Here is a 26,833-nt window from a genome sequence, read left to right on the forward strand (position 1 = left end):
CAGCAGCAGGGTTTTGGCTGGGGCTCACCATCAAATATCCTCCAAGGGAAATCTTCCAAAAGTCAGGCATCCACTTCCTTCCATCAACTTTCCACCCCCGAAATACACGTCAGTGCAGGGCTGCATGCAATGAGGAGGTTGGACTATGTGGGTTCTAAATCTCTTCTAATTATTAACAAGATTATATTTTATATCTCTCCCAGACTGAATAATAATAACCTAGCATGTGAACAATGGAATGAATGGCTCCCTAGAGGGGTTTGTTTTTTTTAGTTTGTTTTTTTGAGAGTGTCAAAAATTATATGAATGTAAAACAATGCAATGAGAGAAAAAAACATAAAGCGCATAGATGTTTGGTAGTTAGGAGAAAGGTGGAAGTGAATAGCAGCAAGTTAGATATACTTTGCAAATTGATACAACAAAACCTACCCAATTCTATTTTGGATTGTAAAAATAAAATAGAAAAGTTACAGGACAGAAAAATTATGTCTCCAGGAATAGATATGAATTGGAGAGTGACCTGAATGAAAACTTTAGGACCTTTAAAGGCACAGAGCTAATTGATCTTCTCCGTGTTATATTTTGTTTCCTCCTATCGGTTTAGCGGGTCACTGGCACTGATTGGATGGTGAGTCAGAACAAATAAAAGGCAACTTCTTTTTACTCGGTGCTGTCAGCACATAGATTTATTGCCCCTTGTATTTCAGCAACAAATATAGAACTGAGACTGAAAATGACAAGTTTACAAGCAAAGCAGAATCTGTGGTTGAACACATACTCCAGAATAATGAAATTTCCTCCTTGGAAACCAACTGTTACCCTGGAGGTTAAGATAGAGAATGTTCCCTGTGCACCATGTTCACTTGGCTAGATCCACACATTAGATGTATAAACACAGCTCATAGTGACTTTGACATACCATAGCTTCAGATCTTTTGATGTATTAGTTGCTGTAGGTACTGCCACAGATTGCCTGACCTTGCTTTGAAAACATTGCTTTCCTCTAATTACTTACTGGTAATTTATTAAAAAAAAATGGACTAATCAAGCACTCACCATAAAAATAGACACAGAAGGAAGAAATTTAAATTTACGTTAGAAGACAGTCTTCCATCTGTGGTACTTTTCAAGTCAGATACTGTTGGCACCAAAGTGTATTTCTTGGATGGAAAGTTTGGAAGTTGATGACTGACTTTTGGAAGACTTCCCCTGGAGGATGTTTGATGATGAGCCTCAACTGAAACCCTGCTCCTGGTTTCTGGCAAACTGGAAGTTCTTTCCTTCTGCAGAGCTGTTAGAATTAGAGTGTTTAAGCTCTTTTAGGTCAAATTTTATCGACCGGTTATATTTGAGCCTCTGCTATGATTGGGGTAAGGACAAGCTTGAACACTTATCTGGATTGGAAACATTAAGGCAGATGGAATTTAAGTCATTGGATATGATTAGAGATGAAGAAAATGACAACATTCAAAGTACCCATGCAGAAAGTATCTCGGTATATTGCAACTGCCATACATTTTCAAACTACCTTGAAAAACTAATTCTTTTCTCAGTTAAAGAAAGAAAATGCAAAGGCATGTGAAATAAAACAAAAAGAAGTTAAAATAATGTCTAATCAAAAAAATAATCCTTCAAGAGCTTCCCTCACAATAGCCTCCTAAATTGTGGCTATTTTTTCTGACACAGTATTTTGTTTGGTCCTTGTGCTCATTAAAAACCAAAACAGTGCATGGGGCACCTGGGGTGGCTCAGTTGGTTAAGCATCTGACCTTGGCTCAGGTCATAATCTCGTGGTTCATGGGGTCAAGCCCCACATTGGGATCCTCACTAACAGTGTGGAGTCTGCCTGGAATTCTCTCTCTCCCCTCTCTGCCCCTTCCCCCAGTCGTGTGAGGCTCTCTCTCTCAAAATAAATACACTTGAAAAAACCTCAACACGATACAAAACAGAATGCATTTTTCCTAATTATAAAAATAATTTGTGCTTGTATAAAATTTGTGTTACACAAATATGTAACAGAAGAATGAAAAAGCTTCACAGTTGTACCCTCAGAGATAATCACTATTATCATTCTGCTGTGTATTCCTTCATGACTTATTATTACATATTCCTTTAACACATTGTTTTCCCACATATATGTTTATTTAGTTTGCTTTATCTTTTTTCAGCCTTCAACTTGTTTATGTTTAACTAGTCTTTTTGAGGGCTGAAACTATTTCCTGCATATTTTGTAATATACGAATGTGTGTGTGTGTGTGTGTGTGTGTGTGTGTGTGTGTTAGGATAACAGGTGGGAGAATTCATGGAAATAATGAAGGTAAATTCATACTTCTTGAAAGAATAGTCTGTAAGCAATATCCATTTTCTTACTGCTTTGTGTGCTCTAGTCTTGTTTTTCCTGGAATTGCCTGTCCAAGTCAACAATGGCTATTGGCAAAACCAATGACAATTTTTCTTTCGTCTCACTTATTCTCCACCTGAGTTGTTTGCTCCTTCCTTCCTGTAACAGTCTCTTCTCTTGGTCTTTGTGATACTGTCATCTATTCCTGATTTTCTTCCTTCCTACCTAGCCTCTCTGCTCTAGCAAGCCTCTGTTGGAGTTCCTCAGGGCTAAATCCTGACTCAGCTCATGTCTACACTCTCTCCCTCAGTGATCTGATCCTTCCCTTGAATTTAAGTATCATCTTTATGCTGATGATTCTAAGTTTTTGTCTATAATTGGACATTTCTTCAGGGCTCAGGACTCTAACTGCCTTCTTGACATTTCCCATTGGGTGTTTCACATGTATCTTAAATTTAGCATCAAAGCTGAGCTCTTGAGTTTCCTCTCCAACCTTGGCCCTGTTCAGTCTTTTCCATCCTGGCAATTGGTTTCCCTATCCACCTAGTCACCAGAGTAGAAACCTGGTAGTCAGCTTTGACTCTTCTTTCAAAAATGTCTTGCATCCATCTGGTTCTCTCTTCCTGTGCCACATCATGATCTCTCTCCTGGACTATTGCTATCACATTCTATTTGTCCCGTTTATTCTGCTCTCTTTTCTATACTAACCATAGCAGTCAGAGTTAAAGCAGAAGTTAGATAGTTGTTCTGCTAACAATCCATCAGAAGCTTCTCTGTGTTACAAAGAATATAGTGAAACTCTTTACCATGGCATACATGTGCTGGGGCGCCTGGTCCTCATTTTCATCTTCATCCTGTCTCTCAGGATGATTTCTTTCTCCCTTCCTTACTCTGCTTGGTGTAAAGGAACCTCTCAAGCTCTTTCGTTCAGAGGGCCTTTGCAATCATTCATTCACTTACTCATTCACTCAGATCATCCATTTATTTAGTAAATATTTACAAAGTCCCGCTGAAGAGTACCAATGACTGCTTGCAGTGTGATCACCTAGGGTTATTATGCATGTGAACTGGCATCTGTATACACTGAGATGAGTTTACCTATGAAGATTGCACACATGTCTTCATAGCACTCCAAGTTAAAATACATTCATTTTAAGACAAGAGAAGATTGCTGCTGTATTCTTTTATACTTGAATTGTTGTGTTAGAGTTATAAATTTACACTGTGAGAAATTTACATTGTGAGAAAAACTGTGATGTCAGGAGGTAACGTATTTGCATGTCAACTTTCTGTGCTTCACATACACATGTATCATAATGGCTCATGGTTTTGGTTTTTGCATATTTAAGAAGTTTGCATTGGGCGGAGTGCATTTTCTATTCATCATCAAGGGAACATCTTGATATTGTGGTTCACAATCACCAACGTAAAGTCATTATCACACTAGAAGAGCAAATGAACTGGGGCCTAAAGCGTAGGTCGAATATCATATGGAAAATGACTGTATTTTACAATGTAGAACTTGGGCACAATATAAATACAATATTATACAATAAGATCTCATCAGTGGCTGGGATATCGTCTAATAATGTCCCACAATTGGCTCCCCAGCAGGTGAACTCCAAATGTAATAATGTTCTGAAGCTTTCTTTACAGAATCATTTCATATGTGTACAAATTGCCTTGTGCCAGCCTGGAGAGTTCTCTTAGCATCTCAACTCAGATTTCAGAGGAAGACTCATTAAATAGGACTTTTTCAGACAGATTCCCTTGCTGACAAGGAAAACTGCTGACACAGTGCTGAGATGATACTAAAGTCCAAACCTTGTGTGTGTGCGTGTGTGTGTGTGTGTGTGTGAGACAGAGAGAGACAGATAGAGAGAGAGAGAGGAGAGATCCCTTTGAAGGCAAAATTTTCATTCCCAAGTTTATAATGTTTCCCAAGATTGAAAAAAATCCCAAGTTTGAAAAAAATCTTGAGGACAGGACGAGATCATGCTGTATTATTTTTCTCTCCTTCCCCAACCTACTTCACTCGTTGTCTTCCTTGAGATCCACCTTGCGATAAAGAGAACTCACAGAATATGGGTGGGATCTCTTCTTGGCAAAGGACCACATTCTTCTCTTTGGGCATGTTGAAAATGTGCAGATGGTATTCATTTCCGTGAGACACTGTTACAGAGCAATCACATACACAAGAAATAATCATAAAATTGATGTATGATTCCTATAGATTCACATGGTTTATTTTGTATGTTATTTCCATTCTGTAATATTATTTGTTACACTAATGAAATGCACTTTATTATAGTTTACCTATTCTGGATAAATAATACAATTTATTTTTCATCCTTATATTTGTGAAAGATACATCAGTATTCTGATCACTTTCAAAAGATGAAGCAGATTCGTACTAGTGAGATAACTTTTTGTATGAGAAAAACTTCTTCTGTAAGGATCACAACTGTGAATCTCTTCACTTGAAGGACCATACAGTTACCCAAATCCTCAAGCCAACTTTCTTTTTCATGAACTAGATCTGGAACACAGATAAGAAGCCATTACTATGATAGTGTGGAAACAGGAGAGAATTCTGACTGTGTCATTGACTTCTCACACACACTTTGCATCTTCATAGCAATTTCTCCCAAGTTCACAGGGGAAAAAAATGCCAAAAAGTGAATGCTCTGAATGAGTCATGTTGCACTCAAGGGAATTAAGTTATCTTATTTTTGTGGGTTATTGAACCCGACCATTTGATTTATTTCCTGTTATCTGTTTTGTAGACTGTTTATTGGAGTGAATGAGGGGTGAGTGAGTTTTCATAACAGCCCAGAGTTGGAAAGAACAGTAGGGATCATCTCCAATACAAGAAGCCCCACTATGCTATTCCTGACAGTTGAAACTGAGTTGCATTTTTCACATTTTCAACAATGAATTGACTCATTGTTTTGGCTTATTCTGTTTTCAGCAAGTGTGAGTTGTTAGAAGGTTCTTTTCCTTCTTTTCCTCCTTCTCTTTTTGTCTTTTCCTCCATCTTCTGTTGTAAATGAAAATGTCACTTATTTATACTTCCATCCAGTGTTGCTCCAAAGCTATGTAGAGGGATCCAGATCTTTCTTCCAACATTAGTCCTTTTTGTGAATGACACCAGCTCTCTTGCTAGCCTCAGGGAGTCTGGCACCAGGGGTAATCACTCCATCAGCCATTCCTCAAGGACAGATTTCTTGGCCTTTCATTTTCACAGGAATCCTTCTCTGAATGAGCTTTAGTTTATAAGTGTCTCTCTTAACTCTTGGAATCCAAACTGCAAGGTAATGCTGTAGACAATGGGCTATGACTTCCAAGTCCTAAGCACTATATTCTTTTTTTTTAATTGTTTTTAATGTTTATTTATTTTTGAGAGAGGAGAGAGAGAGAGAGAGAGACAGCATGAGGAGGGGAGGAGCAGAGAGGAAGACACAATCTAAAGCAGACTCCAGGCTCCAAGCTGTCAGTGCAGAGCCTGACATGGGGCTTGAACTCACAAAACACGAGATCATGACCTGAGCTGAAGTTGAACACTTAACTGACTGAGCCACCCAGGCCCCCCCTAAGCACTATATTCTATTAACTAGTAATTGAACCATTAGACACTCTACTTCTACTAAATTTACATTTTGTGTCACTCACACCATATTATGGATTCATATGGTGTTAGCAACTGAAACCCCTGGATCTTTTTCTTAAAAATAACTTTATCCTTACAACAGATACAGAATATTGTTATTGTAGAAACTTTAAGACATATACATAAGGAAACAGGAGAAAAATCACCTAAGCAAATCCTTCATCCTTTAAAAATGTATGTATTTAAGTACATGCATGAATACAAATTTGTACATGATATAAAAGTGAATACTACATATATCACTTTGCAATCTGCCTTTTTATATCATTAAAAAACCTTTTTAAGTGTTTATTTATTTATTTATTTATTTATTTAGAGAATGTGAGTGGAGAAGGGACAGTGAAGAGAAAGAATCCCAAGAAGGCTCTGTGCTGTCAGCATAAAGCCAGATGTGGGTCTGGAACTCACCAACCGTGAGAACATGACCTGAGCTGAGTCTGACACTTAACCAACTAAGCCACCCAGGCACCCGTTATATCATAAAAAATCTTAACATGCTGGTAAATATGAAATTACTTGATTATATTTCATGCCTTTAGAGTATTCCATTATGCAGATATACCACAGTTTATTGAACCATTTCCCTATTGATGAACCATTTCCCTATTATTTAAGTTGTTAAGATTTTTTTCCCATAATAAACAATGCTGTGATGAATATTCTTGCACACACATTTGCATATTTATTTGATAGATTTCTAGCTGGGGAATTGCTAAATCAGAATATGCACCACTCCAGAAAGTGTTGACCAACTTGCACTTCTTCTAACAGCACCCAGATCAAGTTCCTTCTGATTGATTGATTCTGACAATAACAAGGGGGGTCAGGAGCCAAGTGTACTATAGGAACTTGAAGATATAGAAATGGGGACCATGTGCTGGACAAGTGCTCAGGGAAGGGGTGTGTGTGTGTGTGTGTGTATGTGTGTGTGTGTGTGTTCAGCAATTTTCCACATACATGGTTCCACATACACGGAAACTGGTAAATACCCAACTAAGTGTGTGCAGCTGAGGGAAAGTTATGCACCAGGGCTTAGGGGAGGATGGGAGAAAGAGACAGAATTGGTGATGCCACATAAGCTACATGGATAAAAGTCACTTTGAGGGTATTCTTTTAGGTGCAGGCAAGAGTCCTGCAGGATTTAGTTCATGCAGTTGGGTTCCTTGGTCAGTTTTATACTCCTAACAGGGAAAAAGAGCATTTCTGATGCTGACATCTCTGCTCAGCTCCTGATGTTGTTCCCATGGCACTGGCAGCCAGTCCTCACTAGGACATGTGCCGGCCTGCCAAGCTGGGCTTTCTGCTGAAACTGGTGTCTGGTCTTCATGTCCTAGCCTCCTGGAGTCTGCAGATAACCTTACCTTCTTCATGCGAAGTTTTACTTCCACATCCTTTTTATACTTAGATTTCTGTCTCTGGGTGCAACAACTATCTTTCTACTGCCATTTTCTAGAAATTAACATGGTGTCTCTATTAGAAATTTCCTGGGATATCCCTAATGGTTTGAGAAACAAATAATTAAAAATGAATTATTAACACATTTTTTGGTAAATATTTTTGTATCAATCGATAAAATAAAAAAGGAAAAACCCTTTGTCAAATTTTCCAACAGGCAATCCTTTGTCAGGCTAAATAAAATACAGTCAGAGCATGTCATTCTTTAGTTTGACACCCCTCTGTAGCATGTCATCATTCTCAGGGCAAAGTACGAACTGCTTGGTTCCTTATTCAGTACCTACATTCTAGCAAACTCTGTCTTGTTCTTTATGCCCAGTCACTCTACACTCTTTCTTTCTTTCTTTCTTTCTTTCTTTCTTTCTTTCTTTCTTTCTTTCTTTCTTTCTTTCTTTCTTTCTTTCTTTCCTTTTTTTTTTTAAAGTTTATTTATTTTGAGAGAGACAGAGACAGTGTGAGTAGGAGAGGGACAGGGAGAGAGGGAGAGAATCCCAGGCAGGATGTGGGGCTCGAACTCATGACACCATGAGATCATGACCTGAGAACCAAGGATTGGATGCTTAACCAATTGAGCCCCCTCAGGTGTCCCTACACCCTCTTTATCTCAGGTACACACCTTGTCATTCTTCCCTCTACACCTCTGCTCCTTTCCTCTGTCTGGATGTTCTGCTCCTCTCTCTACCTGTGAACTATTACTTGACCTTCAAGATTGGGTTCAAGCATCATCTCCTCCAGGAAGACTTTCCTGGTTTTTCCCTTACTCCATGCCCAAATGGACCAAATGGACCAGGGCATCTGGTGAGATGGAATTGAGCCACACTCCTCTGGTTTTCCTTGGCTGTGTGGTCTACCTTTCTCCACCATAACAGTAACACCATGGTAAGAAAAACCACTAGTAAGTAAAGTGAATATTAATTAGAAGAAGAGCAACCTATGGTTTTGCTAGCTCCATACAGAGGTAAGGTCTGGGAAGAAATTTTGGAGGGTCTTGAGCAGTAGACAAATGAAATTCTAAAGTGGGGAATATTGGTTTTATGTATAAAAAGGGTAAAATGACACTGCCAGATTTAGCTGTGATCAGTGTAGCCAATAAACTGAATATGTGTCTGTCTACATTGCCTCATATGCCCTATCTGATACCCCTGTGCCTGGTGGGGAGTCTGGAGGGAGAGGGCAGTGAGTCAGCAACATGGAGACCAGGCCCTCTGAGGGGACTGAGGCTCCTGAGGGCCAGCTCAGAACAGAATGGAAACCACCTCCCATGGATTCCAGATGTCTCTGTTCCTACATCTGTCACTGCTGTTCCTCATAGAAGCATTTAACATCATGAGTCCTTTCCTGGGTTTTGCCAGTTTGCTGGGCCCCATGCCGATTTTCTGTCCTTTTATTCTCTATATCTGAACAGTCGTATCTTCATACATTTCTCACCCCTTTGAGCTTGCCAGTGAAACACTCAAAATTCTGTTTTCTTTGAGCAAATACCCAGTAGTGGAATTACTGGATCACATGGTTTTAATTTTTTGAGGACCCTTCTATACTGTTTTCCACAATGGCTGTACTAATTTATATTCCCACCACAGGGCCGAGTGCTGGATAATGAATAAAATTGTTGAATCTCTCTATTGTACATCTGAAACTAATATAACACTCTATGTAAATTATGTGGGAATTTAAAAAATTTTAAAAATTGTAAATTAAAAAAAAAAGGCTCAAAATTTTGCTCAATCTGTACTCCAGACTAGAGTCCTTCCTACCTTTGCATCACCAGAAAAGATCATTAAAAAGCTTTCCCAGAGAAAGGAGTTGGTTTTACTGTTAACCTATACAGTCATTTCAGAAGCAACTGTAGTAATTTATTTCTGAAAGCAAACTTTCTTTCCTGGGCCCACTATGGAGAGAAATGGAAGAGGATTCTGGAGAAAGAACCTTGGTTTCTGAGTCAGAAGACATTGGTTTAAATGCCCATTTAACTGTGTGCACCTGAGACCTGAGGCATGCCTCTAAATTGTTCTAAGCTTTAGTTTTCTTATTCTGGTTATAAAATAAAAGTATTAATAACTGTTGTTTACAAGGACTAAAGAAGATAATGCATGTTAAGGTGACCAGGATAGGGACTAGTTCAGAGCAGGTACTCAAATATGTAGTTTTTTTTCCTCTTAAATATACTCCTAATTTCTATGGTATTATTAGTCACTTTTGTGGCAATGGTCTTGTTTTTTTTAATGTTTATTTATATATTTTTGAGAGAGAGAGAGTGCCCATAAGCAGGGGAGGGGCAGAGAGAGAGAGAGAAAGAGAGAGAGAGAGAGAGAAAGAGAAAATGAATCCCAAGCAGGCTTCACACTGTCAGCACAGAGTCCCATGTCAGACTTGAACTCATGAACTTTGAGATCATGAGTCAGCCACTTAACCAAATGAGCCACCCAGGTGCCCCAGCAATGGTCTTATTTATCTTTTCCTTTGGGTCTCTTAGTCTCACAACCCTTGGCATTGTGAGTTAGTTGGCAGTCTAATTGTTGTGAAGCTACATTTCATTGTTGCTTAAATTTTCATCTCTCTGATTATTCATGGATTTGAGTGCCTATTCATGTGGTTATCAGTCATCTAGTGTTTCCTATAATGTAATTTCATTTTGTAATCTTTTGCCTGTTTTCCCCCTGAGATTGCAGTCTTATTTTGTATATGGGAGTTATTAACCCAGAACTGGTAAGGCTTTGTAAATATCTTCTCCCACTCTGTTAATCTTGTACATGGTATCTCTTGTTGAACTGAAAAGCTTGATTTTGATGAAGCCTAATCAGTCAATATTTTGCTTCTTCGTTTCTACTTTTGTAGCTTAAGAAGTTCTTTTCCCCATCTTTAGGCCAGAAAGTTATTCTACATCTTCTACTATCCTTCATAGTATTTAAGTAATTATATAGAATTAGTGTTTGTGTCTCCCTCTCCCCTATTCATAAATTGAAACCCTAAACCCCAATGTGATCATATTTGGAGGTGGGCCCTTTGGGAGGTAATTAGGCCATGATGCTGGAGTCCTGATCAATGAGATTAGTGTCTTTATAAGAAGAGACATGAGAGAACTTGCTCTCTGTTCTTCACCACTTGAGGATACAATGAGAAGATGGCCATCTGCAAACCAGGAAGCAGGTCCTTACTAGACACCAGATCTACCGCCATCTTGATCTTGGACTTCCAGCCTCCAGAAATGTGAGAAATAAGTGTTTCCTGTTTAAGCCACCAAGTCTGTGGTATTCTGTTATAGCAGCCTGAACTCAGACAATAATTCATCAAGGTGGACTTCATGTCTGGCTTTGTATGTAGCTCGATGAGAATCCAGTTTTATTTTCCTCCTTATTGTCTTTGTACTTCTAGAACTTACTTGATACACAGTAGTGTTCAGTAAGGTGTTGAATGAAGGAATGGAGGTTTTCTCAGAATTACTGAAAGAAGTGTGTGTGTGTAAATCCTTTGAAGGATACTTCTCTTCTACTGAGAAGAAGCATAATTAGAACTGATGGGCAGAATCTCTCCTCCCCCAGATCAAATGTTGACCTAGGGTCTGTGTGTGTGGGAGGGTGGAGGGATATAGGAGCATAGATTTAAGAAAACACTAATCTATTGATTGAAATATACTTAATTTTTCTCTTTAATAATTTAGTTTTATTTGACTCAGGATATGATAGAACTGAAGGTGATTTTAAAAATATTGAATAGCTGGTACTGTATAGGCACTGACCAATCAGAGTCAATGCTTTTAATATGTCATACTGGTGTGTTCTGGCTGGCAGGAAACAGTTGTTGGTAGATATTATTAAATGATAACATATACAAAAGGGCTTTGTGAACTAAAGATGTACACAAATGCTAGGCAATACTATTATTAGCTTTACTTGGCCCCTTACAAATAGAATTAAAAAATTCTAATTTTTCTTTATAATAATAGATTCTGATTGCTACATGTCTATGAACCAGGGGTTGAAAGAAGTCAGTTAATTAAAAAAAATTCCCTTAGACTTTTCTGAAAAATTCCTTGACACTCAGACTGACCTGATATCAGGATCAACCAGTACCAAAAAATGTTACCTGCTCTTTGACCTTGTTGAAGTTTTAGTTTTGGAAAGTTTGAGGGTACTTTTTCCTATTTACAGCTAGATTTAGGGAAACTGATTCCAGTAGATGGAGCTCTTTCTCAATGTTTGTTCATTTTCACCAAGGTGGGGATTTGCTTTTCACCTTTCTTTTCTGCAAGGGCTTAGTCATAACTTACAACAGCATCTGAAATCAGCATCGAATGTAGGTTATGTCTTTCTGTAAAATGCGCTTTGTCCTAAGATGTTTACTGGAACAGCCATGGTTAATTTATTTCTCAGATCTGATCAAACACTATAGCTTTCCCCCTTTTGATTATCTTTATCAAAGTCCTCAAATATCTACTTTTTTTTTTTTTTTTTTTTTTTTTTTTGGTTTTTATTTTTTTTTTTNAAATATCTACTTTTTACTATGAAGCTGTGTCCAGTTCCAAGATCAAATACTACATCTTTTGATCTGAATTCTAGTCCTGCATATCAATGACCTGGCTTTTGGATTTTATGGTCTTTGTTGCTGTACATCTTCTGTGTATTTATAATTTTGAATGTGGGCCTTAAAAGCTACAGACACATTTAATCATAAGTATGCAGATAAAAAGAGAGTTCTTTCTGGTCTGGATAATCCACTTAGTGCCATGTTTACAGGCTTCTCTATCAACTTGAAATTATTCGTGGGAAACAATTAAAAAGAAGTGCCTAGAGATCGTCACTTTAGAGGCAGTAGGCTGAATTGTAAAATAGACATCCATGAAATAATGAACCAATTCCAGAGCTTAGCAGGATTTTATTTAAAAAAAAAAAAAACAAACAAAAAAAAAACCAATGTATTTACTTTAGGAAATACCTCTCTACTATCTCTATAGTATGGGGTATAGATAGCTTGGATTAATTCATTAGTAAACATTAAAAAAATTCAAAACCTACAAATGGAAATCTATAGAAAAGTTATGAGGTTTCTGAAGTGAGGCTTCAGAAGTTTTGTGCAGGCGGGGCACCTGGGTGGCTTAGTCGGTTAAGCGTCCGACTTTCGCTTAGGTCATGATCTCGCGGTTCGTGGGTTCGGGCCCCGCATCGGGCTCTGTGCTGACTGCCGGCTCAGAGCCTGGAGCCTATTTCAGAGTCTGTGTCTCCCTCTCTCTCTGACCCTCCCCTGTTCACGCTGTCTCTCTCTCTCCTAGAAATGAATAAAAATATTAAAAAAAAAAAAGAAGTTTTGTGCAGGAATAAAATAAAAATGTAGCTAAAGTGTTCAGCAGCTGTGACCATTAGTGTAAGAGCAGGAAAAAACCACATTCTTTTCTCATGTGTCTTATTTTCTTTCCCTCCCTTTTCTATTGTTTGCCTTATGGGCAATACAGAATGTACATCTAAAGTGTGTGGTATTTTTCCTCTACTCATCTTGAAGCATGATGAGTAGACAGTAGTAATGCAGTGATGGAGGTAGTGGACCAGGTATATCAGGTTGTCTTCTAAGATGTCAAAGAGATGTTTAAGGAGACTGGAGATAGGATAGAACAGCTTCTGTTATAATCCACTGAAGTTCCAAGGAATTAAGCAGGAAGATAGGAGACCACCCCAATAATTTCATTGCTACTGTCCACTCTTCATGTTTCAAGGCTAATAGTAGGAAATACAAGTAGACGTAGTTTAACAGATAGTTACTAAACTTTCAATAAACAACATTAGTAGCAGAACACAGGCATCTGAATAAACATGGATATTGCTTTTATGAAGGACATATACAAATGAATAATAATAATTGTGACATATTGTGATATATATATTCATTTTCCTAACTCTTGGTTTTCTCAGATGCTTTCCCTCACTTAACAAGCATCTACTATGTTCCAGCCAATACACCAGAAACTTTTCAAGCATTTTTCAGATAATTTAATCTCCACAATAAATTATGAGGAAGATATTGTTATCCATAATTTTACAGATAAAGTTTGGAACAATTAGAAAAGCAATGTCCTGTAGACCACATTTTATTACCTGGAATGTTCTTTTCCAGGGTCACATATTGGGACCTAGAGTCAGAAGCTAGAGGCTTGAGTTAATACACTCAGGGTATAGCAGAAATTGCCCCACAGTTTTGGGTCTCTAATCCCTATGAAATTATTTCATGTAAAGTTGTCGTTTTCCTTCAGTAAATTTGTCAGAAGTTCTTCAATACACATACTACAAGACCAGTGATCTCCCATTTCCTTTTTGGGTATTGTGAGGATGCCATTGCATTGGCATGGCAGAGAGGACTGCACAAATCCCTCAGGAGAGTTGCCCCTCCTTTTCTGCTTGGCCTGAAAATGCTTCATCCAGGACCACGCTGTCTGTGGGTGTCCCAGCTGAGGGTCCTGCCCTTGTCTTCAGTGACAGCAGCTCAGTCGTGAGTGCTGGTGGCACTTCTTGATCACAGCTCCTTTGGAAACCTCTGTGGATGATAACAGCAGCTACTCCTTATTATCCCCCATTTCTTTCATCATCACATTGATGGCTTGTCACGAAGCCTTCATGTTTTAGTGGAGGGCATATTTCATGAGTGGAGGACAGCTCACAGCATTCTCATGTTGAGTACCTCAAGGGCAGATCTGTGAAGGTAGATGGGTTCACCTGGGAGGTGAGTCCGGGTGACAGATCCACCCTGAAGTTTCCTTCCAGCAGTTTTGAACCTCTGAGGCAAGGCATAGACTCCTTGGTTCAGAGTGAGCTCATATGCTCCTCATGGGCTGCTATGAAGTGCCTATAATTTCCTCAAGGCATGTCTGAACTGCGAATTCTCTTCATATGCCTCCTCAGCAGGTCACAAAACCTGGAGACAGCTCTAGAAAATCTCATTTCCCAGACTGGGTACTTAGAACTAAGCTTCAGTAGAGTCACTGAGTTGAGTGGATAGCGGTAGTCACTCTCTGATTCTTGGTGTGTGACTTCTGAGGTGTCTGCTCTGACCGACTTAGGGAACAAGGATGGAAATTAGCTTTCTTCTGGCACAACTCTGGTTTTTCCTCCCATCTCTTTTCTCCCTCACCCACCCGCTCGATGCCTTTTTCTTAGGGATTTATCCATAGCGTTCTTGTTCAGTCCTCCTCTTCTTCATTCCTCAGGAGGATCTTCTTTTCTGACTCCATGTAGCTGAGGAAGTTGATTTTCTTGCCACTGTTTCCTTACCTAGGGTGGCTAGAACCAATTGAATGGATAGTAGGTAGCTATTTAACCACTTCACATTAAAATCTATTTAACTATGTAAGTGTTTCATGTGAGGAAGCCCCACAAAGTGAAAATTGGCAGTTTCACACAGTGTTAGTTATCATCACTATGTATTTAGACTTTGTATATCCCAAATGAACAGGTAATTGTGTGTGGTGTTGCAAAAGAATAGCATTGACCCTGAGGCAATACTGCTCTTCAACTTCTATAGGTCACTGAAGCCTGGGCCTATGTATGAGGCAGAGAGAGGCCTCACACACACAATCTTTCAATGAGCCTCATGAGTCTAAGGCTCTGTGGCTCCAGAATCTGCTATTCAAATTTAGTTTTAAATTAATATTCAAATCGAAGAGGAATGTGCATCTGTCACTAGGCAGGAGACAGACCATATGAGACGAAGGTTGTTTATTTGAATTCTGTTTGAGAAAAAGTGACTCAAGTGGGTTCAGCTGTATTCATACATTTGGTCAGTTTTACAGTTAAGTTCCCTTATTGGTAGGTAGAGAACATGAGTACCCTCAGGGGGCTTTGGGAAGAACCCAGTGCAGACCTCCCCTCTGTTAATGTCACAGTTTTTGAAACTTCTTATTTTATTAAAAATTAATGGGGGGCACCTGGGTGGCTCAGTTGGTTGAATGTCTAACTTTGGCTCAGGTCATGATCTCACAGTTTGTGGGTTCAAGTCCTGCATTGGGCTTTGTGCTGACAGCTCAGAGCCTGGAGCCTGCTTCGGATTCTGTGTTTCCCTCTCTCTCTGCCCCTCCCCTGCTCATGCTGTCTCTTCCTCTTTCTCTCTCAAAAATAAATAAAAGTACAAATAAAAATTTAAAAACTTAATGGGACTTTTGAATTCTGCTGCATAATATATCCTGGATTGTTTTAAAATAATAGGGTTTAAGTTACCCACTTAGACAATTGATACTTCACATGTTACATTTATCCTTGAGTTCCATTTTATGATCTCGAGGGTGTTATGTTAGCGAAATAAATCAGACAGAGACAAATACTGTATGATCTCACTTATATGTGGAATAAAGACAAACCTTTGAGGTCATAGATACAGAGAACAGATTGGTGGTTGCTGGGGGGAGTAGTGAGGGGTGAGCAAAATGGGTGCAGAAGGTCTAAAGGTAGAATCTTCCAGTGAAAATATATATAAGTCTTGGGGATGTAATGTACAGCATGGTGACCATAGTTAATAATGCTGTATTACATATTTGAAAGTTGCTAAGAGAGTAGATCTTAAAAGTTCTCATACAAGAAAAAAAAATTTTTTTTTAAATATTTTTATTTATTTCTAGGATAGAGAGAGACAGCGTGAACAGGGGAGGGTCAGAGAGAGGGAGATACAGACTCTGAAACAGGCTCCAGGCTCTGAGCTGGCAGTCAGCACAGAGCCCGACGCGGGGCCCGAGCCCACGAACCGTGAGATCATGACCTAAGCGAAAGTTGGACGCTTAACCGACTAAGCCACCCAGGCGCCCCAAGAAAAAATTTTTTATAACTATGTATGGTGATAGATGTTAACTAGATTTATTTGATCATTTCACAATATATACAAACATTGAATCATTGCATCGTATATCTGAAACTAAGACAACGTTGTGCGTTTTCCACCTCTATTAAAAAAAATGGCCAGAGCTGAGCAGTGAGGCAGAGCCAGGTGGCATTTTGAGCTCCCTTTGCTGTTGCCTTGTTGTTTTCATTAACATAATTTGCAGGTAGCATATACTATACCTGACACAATATGGCTACAAATATAGTTAGGTTTGCATGCAAGATCCTAGAACAGTGGGTTTGGGCCACTTTTTCTAGGGCCAAAATCAGAGACACAGTTTATAAATGTTTTCTGGTAACTGCTGAGGCAGATCATACCCCACACTAAACGTGTTTTATGAGAAATGGGTGCTTCTCATGCATTTAGTTTTCACCAAGTGACACTTGGTCACTTGCTCTATGGGCTCATGCTCCCTAATTGTGGTAAAAATAACTCTGTCATCTGATGCAAGTCAAAGATGAAGATGAGCATAAGAGTAGAAAAAATTTTAAATGCATTATGTTCATTTTGACAAATCATTAATGGGCATCCAAAATCTTTAATAAAGTAAACATTCCATTATTGTTAAAAGTCAGTGAAGGAAAATTAATGGGACTTTTGAATTCTGCTACATAAGCTATCCTGAACTGCTTTAAAACAAAAAATAGTGTTTATGTTCCCATTTATGACAATCGATACCCCACATGTTCATGTTTCCTTGGAGTTTTTGCACATTCCTTGGCACACCAGGCACACAAACTCAGTATGGGAGTGCAACTCTGGGCCAGTCGTGGGCTGCAGTTTTTGGTCTAAGCCTCTGGATGAATATTCTCCATGGTTCCTAGGACCCACACAGCTCACCTTCTCACTCTCAGTTGGACTCTATGAAAACAGCACTTCTGTGGTTCCTGAGCTTAGTTATGAATCATCCACTCTGGTGCCTCTCAACCTTAACTCATTGACTTGCTCTCATTGATGTTGCCTTTTGTTTACTCATTTGTCCTTCTGGTTAGGTCCTTGCTTCTGTGTATCCTCCTGGGGTTATGATGGCTTCCCAAGCTTTCCCCTCTCTCCTTGATCTGTCTCAGTCTTTCCTTTGCATACTATTCCTTGGCCACCTGAGCAGTCCATCCCTGCCCCCAGGATACTCTATATGTAACATACCTTACTCCCAGTATCATCTCCAGATTGGCCAGTGCCCCATGAGGAGGGCCAAGGTTGGGTCCTGCTCTCTCAACAAGAAAGTGGATACAGAGGACAAGAATGTATAATTGGGCAATGCTTTTTAGGCATAGTTTCTTTTACTATGTCCTGCAGCATTGAACTAGACCTACTTTTCTGTCATTTTTCCAATTAGAATACTGTTCTCAACCAAACACTAGTCTGCAATAGTTTTAAATTACCATGCATGATTCACAGTGATTTAATATTCACAAAATTCCTGCCATCTTAATATGATCTGGAATGGGAGGTTGATTGGGAGTCATTTCATGAGTGGAGAAGAGCAATTTAAACTTGTTAGAACATTTCACATATCTTAGCACTTAGTTTGGAATGGTTTGGTGCCCGTTTAATATAGAAGAATCTGAAATTGCTGGGCAATGAAATTTTAATCAGGGGCTCTGTATCTAAGGGGAACTCTCCAACAGAAAGACAGTGAGTTTGGGGGCCCTGGGTGGCTTAGTTAAGCGACTGACTTTCGCTTAGGTCATGATCTCGCGGTTCGTGGTTTCGAGCCCCGCGTCGGGCTCTGTGCTGACTGCCAGCTCAGAGCCTGGAGCCTGTTTTCAGTCTGTGTCTCCCTCTCTCTCTGCCCCTCCCCTGCTCATGCTGTCTCTCTCTCTCTCTCCTAGAAATAAATAAAAAAAAATTAAAAAAAAAAAAAAAAGAAAGACAGTGAGTTTCCTCACCACTCTCTCCCTTTGGGAAATCTCTGGCCTTCCCTTTCACTTTGCTTGGGTGTTTTGTGCACATTCCCAGCTCACGTTTAACGAGGCTTAGAGATGCAAAAAAAAAAAAAAACAAAAAAAACCCAACTCCGCTGTGCTCCAGTCTCCCAATTTCATACCTCAATTCCCTCTATATTTTCAGTTTTTCCAGAAACAGAAAAGGTCGCAGCCTACAACAGTTGATGAAAACAAACTGTATTTCCCAAAGTACTGAATAATTATTTATTTTTTCTAAAAATGTAAACCTTCTTTTGGTAGTATGTCAAGGATCAGTAGTATGAGGTTGTTTACATGACACCTAGGAATCCAAGTGTAGGCAAGTAGGTGAGATTTTCTTTAGCTTGCACATTACTAATATTTTAATCTCCATTTATTTTAAGTTCATTTCAATGAGTTGAAGATTTCCACTTAGCTCTAAGCTGTGTGAAAGGTAAGTTCCTATAGACTTGAAAGCTCAGGAGCTTGTACCTCAGTGGCCTTTAAGAAATAAATCCCTGAGGGCACCTGGGTAGCTCAGTCATTTGAGTGGTTGACTCTTGATTTCAGCTCAGGTCACAATCCCAGGGCTATGGGATCGAGCTCGTGTTGGGCTTCATGCTGAGCATGGAGCCTGCTTGAGATTCTTTCTCTCTCTCCCTCTGCCCCTCTCCTCAACTTGTGCACTCTGTGTCTCTTTAAAATAATAATAAGAAAAAAAGAGAAATAAATCCTCAACTTAAAAAAAAGTTATGAGGCACAAAAAGAGAAATAAATCCTCGACTTAAAAAAAAGTTATGAGGCACCTGGGTGGCTCAGTAGGTTGAGCCTCTGACTTTTGGTTTCCACTCAGGTCATGATCTCACAGTTTGTGGGATTGAGCCCTGTGTCAGGCTCTGTGCTGAGAGCATGGAGCCTGCTTGGGGTTCTCTCTCTCTCTCTCTCTCTCTCTCTCTCTCTCTCTCACTCTCTCTCCCTCCCTCTCTGCCCCTCCCCCCTTTCTCTCTTTCTCTCAAAATAAATAAGTAAACACTAAAAAAAGTTATCACGTTGGCAGCTTATCTCTATCTGGTGTGTTAAGACATACGTAAGTCCCTGGTAGTGGTAAAAAAGGTAAGGATACTTTTAAGGTATCTCTAGCCCCTCTTCTTTCTCTTCCTTTCCAATTTTGATGATCCCTTTCAAGTAATTCCCAGTACTCCAATGTAGCATCTTTGTTCTCCAAATGACTCCTTTTCCATCTTCTCTGTCCTTTGAAATGTCATCTCAGTCTTTCTTTTTATTTTATTTTATTTATTTATTTATTTTAAATGTTTTTTATTTATTTTTAGGAGAGAGAGAGAGAGACAGCGTGAGCAGGGGAGGGTCAGAGAGAGAGAGGGAGTCACAGGCTGAAACAGGCTCCAGGCTCTGAGCTGGCAGTCAGCACAGAGCCCGACGCGGGGCTCGAACCCACGAACCGCGAGATCATGACCTAAGCGAAAGTTGGACGCTTAACCGACTAAGCCACCCAGGCGCCCCTCAGTCTTTCTTTTTAAACACAGGGTGGCCCTCTTTCATCTCTGTTGAAATATTTGGTTCAACACTCACCTTCTGGGGATTTTGGTTCTTGTTAATGTATTGATAGCACTAATGGACTAATGAATAGCCTGGTCCAGCCCACACGTTTATTTTGCTTTTAAAAGAATATTTTAAAATTTTATTTATTTATTTATTTTTAGCATTTTTTATTTTTGAGAGAGAGAGAGAGTGAGCATGAGTAGGGGAGGACCAGAGAGAGAGGAGGGACAAAGGATCCGAAGCGGACTCTGCGCTGAGAGTAGAGAACTATATGCGGACTCGAACTCATGGACTGTGAGATCATAACCTGAGGTGAAGTTGGACACTTAACTGACTGAGCCAGCCAGGTGCCCCCCAAATTTATTAAAATTTTTTTTAACATTTATTCATTTTTGAGAGAGAGAGAGATAGGGTGCTAGTGGAGGAGGGGCAGAGAGAGAGGGAGACACAGAATCTGAAGCAGGCTCCAGGCTCTGAGCTGTCAGCACAGAGCTCCATGTGGGACTCAAACCCATGAGTGGTGACATCATGACCGAGCCGAAGTTGGACACTTAACCAACTGAGCCAGCCAGGCACCCCTAAAATTTATTTTTAAAAGGTGTACAGTGGGCTGATTTAATATGCTTATACATTATGAAATAATTAGCACAATCAAGGTAATTAACACACTCATCACTGCACATAGTTACCACTTTTTGTGTAGGGAAAATACTTAAGATCTTCTGCTTCGTGAATTTCAAGTATACAATACAGTATTGTTAAGTATAGTTACTATGCTGTACATTAGATCCCTAGAACATATTGATCTCATAACTGAAAATTTGTACCCTTTGACTAATATCTCTTCATCCCTCCTTACCCCAGCCAGTGTTGACTACTGTTCTGCTTTCAGGTTTGAGTTCAGCGTCTTTAGACTTCACACATAAGTGAGATCATACAGTATTTGTCTTTCTGTGTCTGCTTTCTTTCACTTTTCATGATGCCCTTCAGTTTCCTCTGTATTGGTATGGCCATTATGAAAAAAAAGTATGGAGGTTCCTCAGGAAATTAATATGACCCAGCAATCCTACTTCTGGGTATGTATCCAAAGAGAATAAAATCAGCATCCCTAAGAGATATTGAGATACCTTCCCTCTGTTCACTGTAGCATTATTCACAATATCCAAGATGTGGAAGCAACCTCAATGTTCATCAACAGATCAGTGCATAATGAAAATGTGCTATATATAAAGTGGAGTATTATTCAGCCATGGAAAAGGAAATCCTGTTGTTTGCCAGTTGTTTATTTTTTAACAGTTCTTTGCAGATAAGGGGTTAATGCTCATAAGTGACTCTGATTCTGGTAGTGAATGTTTCAGCCTCGGAGTAGTTAGATGGAGAGATATTTTTGAGTCAGTAGTCTTTTCCTGTGCCTTCGAAGGCCTTTGAGAATATTTTTATTCTTTATTGTTGACCTCAAATAAAGCTACAGAGTCCACCAGTGTTTCTCCTATATTTACTGGAGGACACATCTAAGGGACATTTTGCTTGTAAGAAATACATAATAGAGCAGGCATGCATTGTTTATTAACTTGTTTCAAAGGCAATTTAAGAAAGCTCAAGTCTGGTTAAATGACACAGAAATGATGTTCTGGAGGAAAAAAATCACAGTTCATTAATTTTTAAAATCTTTGCCCCCTCCCCCATCTTTTAAGCTGCATTGCTTTTTGTTATTCTATTATTTATTTATTTTTCCAAAAAGCTGTTTTGGAGTCTCCGAATTTTCCTCTTGGGTACATTTCATCCCTATTTTGTTCCCTCAACACTATTATTCAAATGTTCAGCATTTAGAAGCGCTGAATGTCTTTCCTGGGATTATAACTTTTATTCCTGGTTATCTGATAAATGCAAATTAAATATTTATCATATGATTGTGATTAAAATATATAACCCCCCAAAGATGTTTCTATTAAAGTAACTCTTCCTGAAAAAAGTATTCATGTGTTTTAACTGTTAGTGGACAATTGTGAAGTACTTTATTTTTTTGCCCTCTCTCTCTCTCTCTCTACATATATACATATATAGATAGATACACACACACACAAACACACACACACACACAGTTTTTTAGTGATTTCCCATAAAATCTCAGGAAGCTATCTATGTACATGTACAACAAGATTTCCTCATCTTAGTGTTAAAGAGATTTTTAAATGACTTGAGGCAGAGTGAACTGTCTGGGTCTCACTGTCAATTAGGAAGGGTGCTGTGTCCCTGATGATACTTCTCATTTTGATTCATATGCGGAAACTACATTTAATGGTCCTCTAAATGAGCTCACATGGGCATAAGCAGAGGCTACACAGTTAGAGTGAAGTGAAATGTTTGTATTATTCAAGTTAAAAGACATTCCATCAGTGGAAAATAATTCCAGGCATGTATCTGTCCAGATTAGTCATAGCACGTTTATCTGGTGTTCGAGAAGCCGCTCTGGGAGGGTGAAGAGACCCAGGGGTGCAGCTGTCTCGAGGGTGTGATGTCAGGAGGGTCCTTGGCTTTTATGTGGGAGAGGTAAGCTTCTGGGAGCTCTTTGAGAAAGCACAGGTGAGTGCATTCAAGTTTATGTGAAGCTGTGGGGAAGACCAAGGACAAAAATGGATGTTGAAAGGAAGGGATTTAAGGGAATGTGTGGTGCACATTTGCTTGAAAGAACGAAAGAGAAGTTCCTATTTCTGGGCACTATGCTAGGCATTCCACCTCAGGCCACCACTTAACACCTGCCCCATAGGGTTGCTTGGAAATTATCAATTTACATGTGGGGAAACTGAGATACCAGGAGAGATCATAGGCTGCTCGAGGCCACACAGCTAGGATATTTCAGAGCTAGAATTCTGACCCTGTTTTTTTTTTTTTTTAAGTTTATTTATTTTGAGAGAGGAAGAGAATGTGTGAGGAGGGGAGGGCAGAGAAAGAGGGAGAGACAGAATTCTAAGCAGCCTCTGCACTGTCAGTGCAAAGGCCAACATGGGGCTCGAACTCACAAACTGTGACATTGTGCCCTGAGCAGAAACCGTGAGTCGGATGCTTAACTTACTGCGCTGTCCAGGTGCCCCTCAGACCCGGGTTTTAGGCTGTACTCTGCAGCCCTTGATTTTAAATTCGTGATTCTACTGACTCATAGCGCAAAGGTACTGGAGAGGTTTCCTTTCTTTAATTTGATCACTTCTCTAAAGGATGCTTTTCTTCCTTGCCTACCTTATCCCTTGGGGGTTCACACATAGTGACCAGGTCTCCTTATCTATAGGCTGTTTATGGGGCTTTTTCCTGATTTCTTTTCATCATAATGCAGGTTGTAGCCCCCCTGACTCATGTTGTTCCTCATTTAGCTTCCAGGCAGAGGAATCACCAGGTTTTTGGCAGCCCCAGCTTGGCAGATCATCTGGGTGGCTTCCAGAGATGGAAGGCCTCAGCAACAGCAGCTGCCATTTTCCCAGAGGTGCAGAGAAGGTGGAGTGAGAAGGTCCAGAATGTGCCATCCTGTGACCAGCTGTGACTTCTCCTGCGGCTGCTGCTTCCTGCTTGGCGTGAGAGTCAGAGAAAGAGAGCTTGCACCTGCAGCCCTTGACATGGTGAGGCTCTCTGTATGGTGGCGATGGCCAGGGGAGGGTCTGCCAATCTGGCTCCAGATCCAGCAGGCTGAAGGTAGCTGTGGGCTCTCCAATGCTACTGGTGTCCCACTGTCAGAGCTCCCCAGAGAGGGAACAAAGGAGAGAGAGCAATTGATGTGCTAACTGACTCTGGCATTGCAGTTTCTTTGCTTTTTGGATACTATTTGGAAAGGGTCACTGGGGGATGGGCATGTTTAGGGCTGTATGTGTGCTCTCAGGCAGGAGGGTTTTAGGGCCGCGGATGCTACCACGTTACCATGGGCATCTGCTCTCTATACATGCTAACTGGGTGGACTTTGGTCTTTGTGATTGTAGGACTCTCAGAGGGACTCAGGGCTCAGAGACTGACTCTTCCTGTATCCATAGTGTCTGAGTCATTGTTAGGCACATGTAGGCATATACTGGTTGCAGAGACCAGTAAATATTTGCTGAACGAATGACTCCATAGTGAATGGCAAATACCATTCATTGGGGTTTATTAGGAAGTGTTCTTGAAAAAAAATCTGTTAAGAGAATGGTGGGGCAGTTGGACAAGGAAGGGAAGGAAACAAAATTTATACATGGAAGCAGGGTCCCACTGAGGCTGACTTTGACTCAATCCCCCAGAAGAGCTTTCCAGATAGCCTGGGTCATACCTCAGAGATGCCCAGATAGGTGGTGAGGTCACTGGGGTATTTACACCCTGTATCATCCAGCATGGGTTGAGAGCTGCCCCCAGGGCAGAAATGCCCATCCTCACCAGCTCTGGAGGTGTGGGTCTGTGATGGTAGTACTATTCCTGCAGCCCAAGGGCAGCCTGCCACTGGCAACACAGGTGCTCATTGCTGGGGGTGAGTGCACTAGGTTTTGGGGGTGAGTGAGGTGAGTGCACTAGGTTTTGGTGTGCAAAGAAAGCCCCTATACTTAGAGTGTGGCTCATGGACTGAGCAGCAACAGCAACCACTCAGGAGTGTGTTTGAAATGCAGAACTTCAGGCCCACCCTGGAAATATGAAATTATGGGATACGACATAAGAAGGGCCCCCCACCCTGGCAGTTTTTAAAAGCACAGTGAAATTTGAGACGTGCCGTGAGAAAGGGGTCTGAGAGCTTGGGTGGAGTGCTGACATTGGTATAGTGCAAGACAGCAATTCTCTAAACTTTGAGAAACTCCTTACCACTTTTTTCCTAAGGGGAGTAAATGTGTTCCACATGTGCCTCCAACTGGGGGAACTAAAGGTGGACCAGTAACCTCCATTTTCTAGCTGTAGAAAAGGGATTGATGGCTTAAAAACAGACAAATGAGCAAAGAAGCAAAGGAACAGCAAAAACAACAACATTCTCCTCCTTGAATTGTATCAGGATATCAGTGTTTGGGTCTTTAGGAAACAGAGTGCTGACATAGCAACTTTTACTTGTGTGAAGACCATGAGCTCTCCAAAGGCCAACCCATTCCATCTTTACAACAGCCTTGAGGTGGGTACTTTTATAATGGCTACTTCCATGTTACAGATAAGAAAATAAAAATGCAGAGAAATAACTTGGCTCTTGTTACTTAGCACGTGGTGGAACTTGAATTCAAATTTAGGTCTTCTGGTTCTTGGCCACAATTCCATACCGCCTCTTGGAGAAGAGTGGGGGCTGACAGGGACTTCTCCTAGAATCCTTAAAGTCATATACAGTAGTAACCTTGACTATCTATGCACAAAATCAGTCTTGAGGTTTACAATGTATTCCCTTCAAATGGCTGAATTTCAGGAGGTACTGGTGTACCTTTAAATATTCTCACAGTTTCTGAGAAGGAAAATCATTCAAGGTCAATGTGACACTAATGTAGTTGCTGCTGCACACTCTTTGTGCTGGACCTGGAGGTCAGGTTCATGTTAAATGGGGTCAAATGCTTGCAGTGGTTGATGTAGGCAGAAATGACCTGGCCCCAAGCCTTGGAGGCTCCCAGGGGCAGCTGTCAGTGGAGGTGTGCAAGTGCTTGCAGAGGAGTGGCCTCCTTCACCCTCACCCCTCCTTTGGGGACTCAGACACAGTTCCCTGACTTTGTACCCCAAAGGCATAGCATGCCATGCAGATGTTCTTCAAAACACCATGGGAATGACTCCCTGAGTGTGTTGGCATGAACGATTTCCACATGGACCAAACTGGTTTGCAGATGGCCTGTGTGGCTGCAAGCCCAACATGGGAAATAAAAGTGAGGGTGTGAGACCCTTACTTATGCTGCACATGCTCAAGGGCAGTGAGGGGGCCTCTGTTCTCACCTTGGTTTAATTTAGGGTATCTAGAAGAGGACTTTCTTTAAAAACATGCTGTGAGAGTCTAAAGGATTTTTGAAGTAGGCAGTTCATTTGTAGGATAAGGAAGAACAATTTCAGTCCATTGAGCAAATAGGCTGGGAGATAAAGAACATTGGTGACTTTTAATTTCATATTTAGAAGATTATGGAAAGCAGTATGGAAATGATTCCTGAGAGGCAGCAGGAATGAGTAGACTCATTGTTAATGTCAGAGACTTTTTTTTTTTTTTTTTTATGTTTTATTTATTTCTAGGAGAGAGAAACAGCGTGAGCAGGGGAGGGTCAGAGAGAGAGGGAGGCACAGAATCTGAAACAGGGTCCAGGCTCTGAGCCGGCAGCCAGTACAGAGCCCGACGCGGGGCCCGAACCCACGAACCGCGAGATCATGACCTAAGCGAAAGTCGGACGCTTAACCGACTAAGCCACCCAGGCGCCCCAATGTCAGAGACTTTTGCTTATATTTAAATCTTATTATTTGTCCCTGTTCTTCTATTGATGGGCTTTGCAGTCTTGATCCATTGCTTCCAATTCTTCCATGAGGATGATGGAATAATTTCATTTCTTGGTGATCTGGTGATTCATGAGGTCCATCTAGGGAAGAAACTGAACAGCATACCTTCGTAAACATTTTCTGAGCCCTTGCAAAGATGGTGGGATGCAGTCGTTGGTCTTGAGGAATTTCCAACTCAGGCTTGCCCACCTGTTTGAAGACAGAGAGCAGACTCACTTACTTTTTTTTTTTTCCCCAAGAAACAGACCAACCTGGTTTCTTTAGTGACAAACACTGGGAAAGTGGACAGGAGACTAACAATTACCCTCTTCCACACCTAAGAGAAATACATACCCTCAGATTTCATTATCAGACCATTCTTCCTTCTCCAGGAATCCTTACAGACTCCTAGAGCCCCACACCCAGCTCCCACTACTCTTTTCTAGAGGTGAAGTCATCAATAGCACATCAGTGATGTGTCTTGATGTTCTCCACATGGCAAAATAGATCTTTCAGAATTCAAAGATGCGTCTTGATGGTCATGTCTATACTTCAAACTTCTTTTATTGTCAAACAACTTGATATTGTGATTGGTTATTTATTTTTAAGTTACTTATTTATTTGTTTATATCC

At 40.4% G+C, this 26,833-nt stretch overlaps 1 protein-coding gene across 9 annotated transcripts in view; it reads left to right on the forward strand.

Annotated features, from left to right (window-relative positions):
* The window catches only part of LOC144229229 (uncharacterized), a 360,150-nt gene that overhangs the window by 203,550 nt on the left and 129,767 nt on the right, over positions 1-26,833 (forward strand). For 8 of the 9 annotated variants that reach the window (XR_013334407.1, XR_013334406.1, XR_013334410.1 and 5 more), the window contains one exon: positions 23,146-23,388. Coding sequence is in view for 3 of the 9 variants with exons in the window: in XM_077761219.1 (XP_077617345.1) it covers positions 23,146-23,388 (243 nt within the window). In the remaining 6 variants the exon portion in view is untranslated. Of the gene's footprint in view, positions 1-23,145; positions 23,389-24,790; positions 24,876-26,833 lie in introns of those variants that run through there. The other variant, XR_013334411.1, reaches the window with a different exon arrangement.

The sequence above is a fragment of the Crocuta crocuta genome, unplaced genomic scaffold (genome assembly GCF_008692635.1).
Source record: "Crocuta crocuta isolate KB4526 unplaced genomic scaffold, BGI_CrCroc_1.0 scaffold163, whole genome shotgun sequence".
Classification (NCBI taxonomy): Eukaryota; Metazoa; Chordata; class Mammalia; order Carnivora; family Hyaenidae; genus Crocuta; species Crocuta crocuta.